At 33.3% G+C, this 11,866-nt stretch overlaps 1 protein-coding gene across 1 annotated transcript; it reads left to right on the top strand.

The window, feature by feature from the left end:
* Positions 1 to 1,785: 1,785 nt before the first annotated feature.
* LOC111404826 (oligouridylate-binding protein 1-like) lies at positions 1,786 to 10,636 on the top strand. The gene is made up of 11 exons (XM_023033574.1): positions 1,786 to 1,881; positions 2,695 to 2,797; positions 4,782 to 4,858; positions 4,928 to 4,989; positions 5,083 to 5,170; positions 5,275 to 5,350; positions 5,465 to 5,495; positions 6,349 to 6,468; positions 7,681 to 7,766; positions 8,703 to 8,895; positions 10,076 to 10,636. The coding sequence occupies exons 1-11, from the start codon at positions 1,802 to 1,804 to the stop codon at positions 10,264 to 10,266; spliced, it is 1,107 nt and encodes a 368-aa protein (XP_022889342.1). The 5' UTR covers positions 1,786 to 1,801; the 3' UTR covers positions 10,267 to 10,636.
* The last annotated feature ends 1,230 nt before the right edge of the window (positions 10,637 to 11,866 follow it).

Here is an 11,866-nt window from a genome sequence, read left to right as displayed (position 1 = left end):
GTGCTTCTAAGCTTTGGGTCCTACAGAAGGAATAATAAATAAGTAGTAAGTTGTGGTCCTACGAAATGGATAAAATTATGTTTAACTAGTTTAAATTATAATTTAATTTTTACCAAAGATGCTCTTATTGGACACTCAAGAAATATGTAAAATTGTTGAGTAAACTTAATTTGCCATTTTTAGAAATCCTTCCTCCATTGAAACACTTAACAGTGAATACTCCTGTTCACGTGTGTTGTTAAATGGATACTGAAAGACGTGTATTTAGTAGATGGACGCCCCTTTCATAAATGTGGGTGGGGGTCCTTTGTTGTGTCTTATGTAGCCATCGATAGACCTCTATAACTCTAGATACCCTAATGTCGACAATCCCTGTGCAACCTTTTGTGTAACTTTAGTCACGTAAAATACTCAATAGTGCATTTGTAATTATAGAGCTACTTGGGAGACACAATGGACTTTGTTAAATCCAAGTTTCAATTGCTCAAATCTACTTCTAGTCAACAGTAGTACAATTGATTACTCTTTGAATACAAGCTTAATCATTGTAGCCCAATAAACTAATAATTCATAATTAAGATCAACATTCGATCTTCATCAAATATCAACAATTGGAATTCGGTGTAAAATGACCTTTTTACCTATCCAATTATGCCCCTGTTTTGGCTCCATTAAATTCAAAATGATTTTTTTTTTCTCTCTTCTCTTTTTAATCCTCCAATAAAATTGTATTACCTTATAAGCTAAAATTTTTCCTTCTTTTTTAACTAAACATTCTTTAGAAAATCACTATATTTCAAAATACATTTTCCCTAAGACCTCATTAAAATGGAACCCGAAAAAGGGCTATATCTTTCTCTTTTGGTTGCATTTTCCTTCGAATGACAAAATAATATGCGATCCAAACCAAAATATAATAATTTCAATTATTGAATAAACCTTTTGTGAAATTAATCAGGCTTCAAATTCATCCAGGTACCAGAAAATCTATAGTTGGACTTTCCTATCTCTTTAGACAGTTATGGATTACATATTAGGATATATATTCCATGTATTCACAAGCCAAACTCCCAAATCACTAAGATCATGATTACATCGTAATCTTATTCATGGATGCCTCAAATGCTTCAGTCACGAGTCAAGGTCCATTATCCACTCAGAATTAAGATGGACTGCATCATTGAATAAACCTAACAGTCATTAAGATAAATTAAACATGCACTAGTAACTCTACTCAGAATTCACCAATTTTGTGGTCAAGACAAGCCATCCACCCAATCTTGGAGTAGATAACAGAATAAGTGGTCAACTTGGCAACTTTATTTGCTGGTCACTGGCACTTTTTTAAATTATGAGTCATGAATATATATCTGCGTAATGACCAGTGGCCATTTAATATTCGATAAGTGAATAAGTAATGAATAATAATATTGGCAGCGTAAAATAAATAAATGAATCATATTTACTTTATAACTAGAAAATGTCTCAATACAGAAGTAAATCTAACTTTAATGGAACTATTCATAACAAACAAGCCATATAGTTGACAAGTTTTTGTTTTCTATTTAATTTTAGATTGGCGATATCAACTCTCTTGTTGAACTTTCTACTTTTTTTTTTTTTTTTTTTTTTTTTTTTTTTGTCTGAGAATTCTGTGGGCAATATTTGTAAGCTGAGATGAAGATCCTTGGCACATCGTCACGGGGCTTTCTTTGTCAATATTTTGATTTTCTATTTTCCTAATCTCACTGGAGAAGCATTATTTATTTAGCTATATTTTTTTATGCTTGAATTCTTATGAATGGTATTTGATTTGCAGATAGAACCTATCTTGAGTGGAAATTTGCCGCCCGGATTTGATTCAAGTAGTTGCCGTAGTGTGTGAGTTCTGATGCACATATAACTTTGTTTTCTTGAGTTCTTCGATTCAAATATATTTATGCTTTGCTTTCCTGACTTATGCCATCCTGTTGGAAAGTATGCTTATTACTGAGAACACCATTCTGTTCTGTGTTGTATGGTTCATGATACTTCATTCTTAGGTGCCTGAATGTATTCGACATATGTTCCATACCAAAAAAAAAAAAATAATAATAAAATAAAATAAAATAAAATAAATAAAAACTTTTCTAATATATATTTGGACCAAATATTTGGTTCTTTCAATGGAGGTATGATGAACCAAACACAATGGAAAAATGATTCATTCGCTTACTGTTTGTTATTATTGTTTTCGTTTTTGTTTTCTATGAAAATATTTCAATGTGATAAGGTTTGTTGAGTTCAGTACATATATTTTGATTTAAATATTATGTTGTTCAAAATTTGTACCCGTTAGATCTGGGAACTATATTAACACAGCTTGTAGGTTTTTTATTTTAGTGAAGGTTTTCTTTAGTGTCTATTTGATATTGGTGGGTAATGGTAGGCCAAAACTTTTATTAGGGTGTAGTAGACTTCTCCTCAGTTCTGTGTATTATGGATAAGGATGATGGATTTACCTTCACATTGCAATTTTATATGTTATATAATATTCTTTTTTTAAGAGTAAATGTCATTTATCTTCATATTTACCTCTTGAAGTTTCCGGGTTAAATTTATTGTGATGATGTATAGAGGGTGTTTGTCTCTCACACTAAGTTTCAAGTTTTATCTTATCATTATTTTGGGACAATCCTTTTCAACATAATGTAGATATGTTGGAAACATCCATCCACAAGTCACGGAACCTCTTCTTCAAGAGGTTTTCTCTAGTACTGGTGCCCTTGAAGGTTGCAAACTCATCCGTAAAGAGAAGGTATGGTCGGATAACTTTTTGTTCCTTGTCTCTACAAATTTATGTATCTATTTATTGAAGTTTATGTCTTCAGTTTTTTACACTTGTACTTCTGAGGCAATATAACATTTCTTCTCTGCATTGATGCTGCCCAGGTCTTGTGGGCTTTCATACATACTTGGTTCAAATGTCTCTATATGGAATGTTCAAGTTTTTACAAATGCCTATATATCAGTTAAATTACCTCTTTAACATGCGTTAGAGCTGTATTTTGATGATAGAAACAAAAATCTGAAGTTGAAGGATATTTGTATAGCTAAGATATTTCTGAAATGATTTTAGAGTCTATTGTGTTTTGTGTTGAAAGTGTACAGACATGTAGAACATAGAAATATTAAAGATCCTGCATGGTCCTGTAGTTTGGAGGTTCATTAACTTCATGATGTATGTATAAGAATTAAGAACTATGTTGATTGAAGCCTGTAATTCAGAGGGATATGGATAAGATCTTTTATGCAGACATTTTTTCCATTTTTAAAAAGACAATAAAATGTCTAGCTTATGTGTGACGGCTCGAATCCTTGACTATTCGAGTGTCACTAAATAAAACTTAAATTCTTTTGTAAGAACTAAAATAATAACACGAAATAATTTTTTTCTTCAAAAAGTAAATAAATTGTAGGTTATTACGTAGCTGCGAAAATAAAGAAAATAATTCCAATATAACAATTGAATTAGAAATTAAAAGTTGTGTTTTTAAACTCAAAATAATTTATTAAATCTAGCCCCATAGTTATCTCCACGTTCACTGCCTCGAACCATCAATTGCTTGAAAGGGGGAATTATTATAAAGTGAGATTTATAAAATCCTAATAAGTACGTCATGAATTATTATCGTGCATAACTTAAAGGAGCATAATAATCATAATCAACATAATGAAGACACATGAATTTTACCGAGCATAGGTGGTAAGAATTCTCATGTGTAGCGCTAATAAATTTCGGTCCCCTTAACATAATCATAATCATATCATACGATATGAGACCCATAATAATTTCTCTTAAAATTTATAACATAATAATAATCCAACGTAGGTAGCGTACCTACAGTGAAGTTTGAAAGAAAGAGTAATAGAGACTTGATCCCTTTACAATTTTCACCTCGGCTTATGAACGTGTATATGTTTTTATTATTTAGACTGAAAAATAATAGTGAATGGTAGCATGTGAATGTGAATGGGGGGTTTAACTAGGATAAGACTGAGCATGCATCATTAAGGAAAAACCCATGATGGTGGAAATTGTTTCCTTGAAATTTGTGAAATGAGCAAGACTCTCTCTGATAGATTCCAATCCGGTTCACTTGGTTGCTGCCACTCATTGTTAGTCTAGAATGTTCGATAGTTAGTAGGGTCAAAAATGTAATAAATCAAGTATTTATGGTCAAGGGATTGCTTATAAATGTGATGGGGAGGGGACTAAAAGGGCATCAGAAAATAGTTGAGTATTGTGAGGAGAGTCAGGCCTCTCGAAGAGCCTGGGAGTATCTTGTTTTCCATTCAGTGTCATTTGTCCAATTCCAGTGTCTTTCGTCCTTTTTTAATCAAATAAACTATATAAATTCCATTACATATAATATCTGTCATCTTCTAGTTATCTCTAGTTGAGGTAATATAAGCTAATATTGATTGGATAACAGCTTCACAAGGTATTCAGTCCAGCAACTTCAATATTCAATCCTAGAAAAACTCAGCAATTGCAGGATCCTATCACTCTCCCTCATTCCTACATTCATGCATTCAGACTACACATTACCTTATGTTTGGTCAATCAAATATAAATCAAGAATTTTCTATGCAAGTGTTTGAGCAAGAATTCAACCAAAAACATGTGGGAATTAGTATTTATGGTAAGTTTGCTACAAGGTCCTAGAAGGTGGATTAACTCTCAAATGAACCCCTAAATTTTCCCCCCCCCCCCCCCCCAAACCCCCTTTTTGATGCAGTCATCCTATGGTTTTGTGGATTACTTCGATCGTCGATCAGCTGCTCTCGCTATTGTAACTTTGAATGGAAGGCATTTGTAAGTACCAATAAAAATAAATAGTTGGCATTAACTAGTTTCTCTTTAATCTAATATTTAGTTTTGCAGGTTTGGACAGCCTATAAAAGTTAACTGGGCATATACCAGTGCTCAGAGAGAGGATACCTCAAGTATGTACATACATCTAGGATTTATGTAGCCTTATATCCTTTTTTCTCGTTAATCATTAGCTGATCTATATTATATGTGTCCTGACCCCACAGATCACTTTAACACTTTTGTCGGTGATCTTAGTCCGGAGGTTACTGATGCCACTTTGTATGCATGCTTCTCTGTCTATCCTAGTTGCTCGTAAGTTTTGGTATTTGTGTTTGTTTTTGCCCTAGAAATTGAGTCCCCTGGATTTTAGACTGATTAATAATTGGGACATTGCATCAATACTTGTGCTACTATAGAGATGCTCGGGTCATGTGGGATCAGAAGACTGGCCGTTCAAGGGGGTTTGGATTTGTCTCTTTTCGTAATCAGCAGGTGTGCGGATTCGTTGCCTTTTTGCTTCAGCCCTTGTAATTAGTACACATATTAATTTCTGGTATCTCTTCGTGGTCGTGAACAAACTCCATTGTTGGCTGTACTGCTGTCCAGGATGCTCAAAGTGCAATAAATGACTTGAATGGTAAGAATATATTTTACTTAATACATCTTTTCCTCATATCATGTCAATTTATCAGTATTTTGGCTAGGATCTTCTTTGTCCTCTCCCTTCTTCCTCTCTTTTCTTTCTTTTTCTCTCCTTTCTTCTCTTTTATCTTCCCTGGAGGTTCAATCCTGGAGAAAATCACGCCTAGTCATGCCTTTAACAGCACCGAGTTTATTACATGTGTACCAACACCGGTTCAATGATGTTTTGATTTCTACGTCTTCACATAAGTCCCTTGAACTGTCTGATGGCTTGAGCATGGTTCTGAGTTTCGCAGTGTTAGAAATCTTTCTTATATTCTGTTTTACAAAGTAGAGTTTTTGTGAACATTGAATCTGGGCAACCAAGATAACTGGAGCAAATTTTTTGTGAAGATTTTGATGAATTTGAGACTTTAGCCATCCTAATTCCAAAAGCTGATGTTCATGGTCAATAGAAATGTACAACCAATTGCACGATGGTATAAATTTAATATGAGTAGGGCCATTTAATGTCAACTTTTGAGTGGTAAATAGATGGTTCTATTTTTGCTCAATGTATTGAATTCGGAAGTTTATAATGCATTTTGGCTGGACACTACTAAATAACTTCTTGACTCGTATTCCTACTTCCTACAACAAGTTTGACTGGTTCCCAAAACTAAAATAATTACCATACCATGGGATTTACTCTTATTTCGTCATTGTGGAAGGCATCTTGGATGACAATGATGCTTTCAGATTTATGCAAGCAATGATCTATAAGTAATGTGTAGGGGTTCTCACTCCCCTTTTAATCTGTATGAAATTGTTAGGTCGATGGTTAAGACTATCCTTTTATTAAATTGCAGGGAAATGGCTTGGAAGCAGACAAATTCGTTGCAATTGGGCAACAAAAGGTGCCATTTCTGGTGATGACCAGAATAGTTCTGACTCAAAAAACATTCTGGAACTAACAAATGGAACATCAGGTTCGTTCTACAACTTTATTTACAATTTGTATAAATCTGAATTTGCATGTCATGCTCCTGATGAATGTGAAAACCTAAGAAGCGTGGATACTTGTAGGCTCATTACGTACCTATTTCAAGATTATCCAAGTTTTTGAATACTCTCCGAAACATACTAGATACGTATTTTTTTAATTATCTTATATTTTTTAAATTTTTGGATATGTATTTTTAATTATTATATGTTTTTAAATTATTTTCGATATGTATCGGATATTTTAGGACACCTTAAGAAGAGTTTTATTTTTTTTAAACTCTTTTAAAATTCATTATTATTGGCTATATGTGGTAAAAAAGAATTTACTTAATAGATAACTATTCAATAACTTATTGGAAATGGATAATATTTATTGGAAATAGAGTTTTCTATACATATAAAATCATGTTAATAGTTAATAAATATATTTTTATTATTGAAAATAGATAATAGTATTAAATATATATTCGAAAGGAGAATTCAAAATGTGGACATCGTTGGAGACTCATTTGATATTCTTAAAGGTGTTGGGCTGCTTGATATTGTTAATCTATCATTAAATAAGCCATAGTTGGAAGGTGTTATTTTTAATGATAATGAAGATATTGATATATATATATGTGTGTGTGTGTGTAAGTATGTATGTATGTATGTATATATATGTGTATATATGTACGTATATGTGTATATATACATATATAGATGTGTGTGTGTGGGTGTGTGTGTGTGTATATGTGTATATCTACATATATATGTTTTTTTTTTATTATGCTTTTATTTTAATTTTTTTTAATAATAATGAAATTAAGCTGAATTTTCTATATTTTATATTTATACATGTATTTGTGTATCTTATTATTATTATTTTTTAAGTTTATCGATGTATCTGTACCGTATCATATCATATTTGAATCACATCAGAATCCATGCCTTTAAGGTGAAACTGATGTGTTAATTTCGATTTATTTACAAATTTCAAAATTTTAATTTAGAAATTTGGGGTGCATGAAAGGTCTTTTCAATTTTAATAAGACATATTTGAAAGCCACTAGACATTTTAAATTAGCATTCTATATACGTGCATGCCTGCAAAAAAAGGTCAAACTTCTAGATGCATGATTTTCTCGGTATGATTTTTGCAGTCGATTATATTTTTGTCTTGCATAACATATTTTTAAACATAGTTTGTTGTGCAGAAGATGGTCAAGAAAAGAGGAATGAGGATGCACCAGAAAATAATCTCCAGTATACCACTGTCTATGTTGGCAATCTTGCTGCTGAAGTAAGTATTTGTTGAACCCACTCTTATTATAACCTGTTGATTCTGTGGTGGAATGCTATTTGTTATGTTCTGGTCACATAACTAAACTTTGGTGAGTACTTATGTTATTTGTATGACTATGGAGAAAATAATAAGACCTTGGGGGGTAGTAGTCAATTCTTCAATTATTTTAATCGTTTTAGTACACCTCTAAAGCGGTTCATGCTCATTCTCTCAGATGTTCTTTTATGTAACTAAATCATTTTTACTTCCATTTGATCAAAGGAACTGTCTTGGCCTCTGGTCTTGCATTTTGAGCTCTTAAATTGTGATGGAAGTTACTGGCATGCTATGAAGCACATACATGCCACTGGAGCTGGTGTGTTGGTGTCCAACGCATCGCTGATACTGAGACGTGTTGAAAGTATAAAGTAGTTCAATTTTGAAGGGTGATCTGGTCTCTGACAGAAATTATTTGTTCTATTCTTAAAAAATATATATATATTTTAATCGACATATTACTGAAACATTTCGTTTCGGTACTTTTTTTAAAAATTTTGTTTCATCATGTCCGACACGTGTGTTCGTGTCCATGCTTTCTTGGTAGCATGTAAAAATGTTCTTTCAAATAATTGAATTTCAGACCTCTATCCTGTCTAACTGACAACTGTTCTTTACTATTTCTTTAATAGACCTATCCAATGAGGACAGAGTAATCGTAAACTATTATGCAGTTATGTGCAGTTGTGTAGTGGTGGTATAACTATGATCAGAGGAGTTGGATCGTGAAGCTACATTCACAGTCTTTTCCATTTCTAAGTATACAAGATCCTTTTTTTTTTGTAGCATGTTTTATTATCCCTTCTCATTTTCTGTTTGGCTTCCAGAGGATGATTTAAGAATGGAGGAGGTTTTTTACCTTTGTTTCATATGTTTCCATTGCAACTATATTTTCAGGTTACATCACTTGATCTCCACCGTCATTTCCATGCACTTGGGGTAGGAGTCATTGAAGATGTCCGTATTCAACGAGACAAAGGTTTTGGCTTTGTGAGATACAGCACACATGCTGAAGCAGCTCGTGCCATCCAGATGGGAAATGCCAGAATTCTTTTCGGCAAAGCAATCAAGGTACACTTACTTTCTAATTAGGGATATATAAATTTGCAAATTCAATAGAATGTTAGCGATGTCCTGAAAAGAAATGTATTTCCATTGACCCCCGTATCTCTTTAGCTCTTCATTGGAGTCCCAGATAGTAGGATTATAAGGGGCTAACATGCATTTCCTGACACACCCAGTTATACACAAAGGCATGCCATGTGTATTCCTCTCTTTTGTCAAACTTCCAATTAGTAGCATTACAGGGACTAGACGAACCAAAGGTGCTTTAATGAGCGTGTCAATATGTATCACATGATGCAGTAGCTACAAGTGCAGTTGGTGGTGCCTCTCGTTTCTATGTGGCAGTTTTGGGCTGTCATTATTGACTGCTTACTGTGCTAATTTTTATTGAATCATGTAGATCAGAGAGAGATGTAGACTGTTTCAATTAATAGAGTTTGCTAAGCTATATCTATTAACCATCAGAACCTAGAGACTGGGGACTATCATATGCACATAATACTTAGCATTTTAATTGCTTGACAGTGTTATCTCAACCTTTATGCATTAGAGTGTTATAAATATTAGGCTTCTCTCTCTCTCTCTCTCTCTCTCTCTCTCTCTCTCGCATATTTCACTCACAATTATTATGACTTTTCATTTTTTGTTTGGGAGGGGCATTGTCTTGGTTTCTTTCTTAAGATGTTATAACTTGTTATTAAGGACTTCTCATCTGGCACTAAAAAAGCCTGCATCACGTTCAGGGCCAGTCTTGAGATTTTGGGTGCTGTGTGACACCAATAAAAAAAACTCAAAGTGGTGCCCCTTTCATGTAACAAAAACTTACCATTCTAGAAAAAAATAAAAATAAAAAAAAAATAAAAAAAGTAAAAAATTGGTACCTATGAAATGGTGATGCAATGATGTAGATTGCACTATTGTAGAGCTAGCAACAAAAACTGGCGGTAAGAGTTTCTTCTCTTCTCTATTTGATTGTTCTTCATGGGTTAAAGGGTAGGGGAGCAGGAAATGACGAAAAGAGATATGGGGTTAGCTTTTCATTCTGCAATTTAATCATTTGGTATTTAGGCTTTTTATTATTTTGTTAAGGCCATTTGCAATCATTCAACTCGTGTACCCTCGGGGGGGCCTTTGATTGCATGCCTCTTGATTCAGTGTGATAATTTCAAATTAGAATTAAAAAATCCATCATTATATGGCCTTAGTGAAGCTAGACTATCAAGGCTTCTCTGCCACTGATCTTATTGCCTATGAACAGCAGCTTGCTTTGAGTAAAATGGGTGGTGCACAGGCTCTTATGCTTCCACAGAGTCGGCGAATTGGTGCAGATACTCAGGCAGTATATGGCGGTGGATATCCAAGCATTGCCACAACCCAGCCACCCATGTATTACTAGATGTACCAGATAGAAAAGTCCCGTTACTGCAGGAACTGAAGTTTTAATGTTACAGGTTGCTTTTTGTTTTTCACTATTGTAATTGCATCTTATACTTGAATGAGAATGTAGCTTGTATTTTAGTTATTACATTGGGGAGTGATAATGCGACTAAATCTCCCTGTTCCTGTGCAAGAAGAACGAGCACTCTCTCTCCCCACCGGCTCTCAAGTGCAACCTTCGAATATTTCATCTTCTAGTATGGAAGTTTATTGTATTTGTTTTGAGCTCGTAATTCCTTGTGAGAAATTTGGCACACTAATTTGGTAGCTTTCTGTCTAAAATTTTATCTTGTCAGAGACTTCAAGCTTAAAATTTATCATTCGTGGTATTGATATTCAAGTTTTTGCAAATTACTAATAAATTCATAGAGAGAGAAATGAAAGTTGAACATTATTAAAGACACTTATCTGAAGTTTTTATTCATTGGAGCGTTGTATGGTTTTATTGAAAAGGGCCATTTTTAAATCGAGTTGAGTTTGTTTAGTGAGCTGTCTTGCCTTTATCTTTATCCAATTTTGCTGAAGCAACTTCTTGGCTGGACTCTCTTGAATGAGTAGCTACAATATTGAGTAGTGCTATTCATCATTAGAAAAGATCATCTGTTTTAAGGATATAGTTTAATGGTGGTGGATCCTTAGTTCGTTGTTCAATGGAGTTATGGTGTATTTTAATGCATTGGATAGTAAGTTAGGAGAGTCGATCACTTAGATAGATGATGGATAACATTATTTTATTGAAAATGAAATTTTTGCAGCTTTACATTTGTTCGGGGTGATGTTAAGAAAAGGAGCATGTTCGGTTTAGTTTCAAAGAAGTAAGTTTAGTTTTAGACAGATAATTTTGAAAGCACGTTTTTTTTTTTTTTTACTAATATAAAATTTACCAGCAATTAAGTCTTAAATTTACCTTTATTGGAAAGTAAATTTTAAGCTTAGCCAATCATACCTTACTGAAAACTATGTTGAAGTCACATTTTAATTGTGGTTATTGCCGTCAAGTGTTCACATGTCTGGATGATATCCCTTATTAGAGTCTCAAAAGAATTTTGAAGTGTCAAAAATTCACAAACCTCATTTCAATTTTTGAGGTACCACCTTTACAATTGTGACACATTAAAATTGTGGCAGTGTGCCTCTATTTGACTCTCTTTAAATTAGTTTTTTTTTTTTTTTTTTCTATAATCATTTTTAATCATATATTCATGTAATAAAATATTTTGTAAGTAAATTCAATTTTTTAAAATTTTTTTCAACCACATTCTCCAAAAAATTACTATTCAAAACATCATTTTTTTTTTCTAATTTTTCTTTATAATGACCATCAAATAGGAATTTTAGTGGAGGGATTACGTTCAAAGAAGAGCTTTACGAGGATAACACATCTCGGCCCAACATGGTGAGCCTGGCATTTGACAACATTCATTAACCAAAAAGTAAAAAAGATTGGTCTTGGAAAACCAGAAACAGTTGTCTTAATACCGCGAGGACCACCCTCTCCAAGAGAATAAAAGAATGGTTGCTCGCAACATCAGGGGTGTCAATGGACAATAGGGGCCGTT

The sequence above is a fragment of the Olea europaea genome, chromosome 11 (genome assembly GCF_002742605.1).
Source record: "Olea europaea var. sylvestris chromosome 11, O_europaea_v1, whole genome shotgun sequence".
NCBI lineage: Eukaryota > Viridiplantae > Streptophyta > Magnoliopsida > Lamiales > Oleaceae > Olea > Olea europaea.
Note: the sequence above shows the minus strand (reverse complement) of the source record. Positions and strands in the feature narration are given on the sequence as shown.

Excerpts from the sequence above, each read along its gene's own strand:
- LOC111404826 (XM_023033574.1), top strand. The coding sequence starts at position 1,802 with ATGGTATTTGATTTGCAGATAGAACCTATCTTGAGTGGAAATTTGCCG. Across the intron at positions 5,171-5,274 it reads TCTGTCTATCCTAGTTGCTC|AGATGCTCGGGTCATGTGGG; the intron begins GTAAGTTTTGGT and ends GTGCTACTATAG. Across the intron at positions 5,496-6,348 it reads TGCAATAAATGACTTGAATG|GGAAATGGCTTGGAAGCAGA; the intron begins GTAAGAATATAT and ends ATTAAATTGCAG.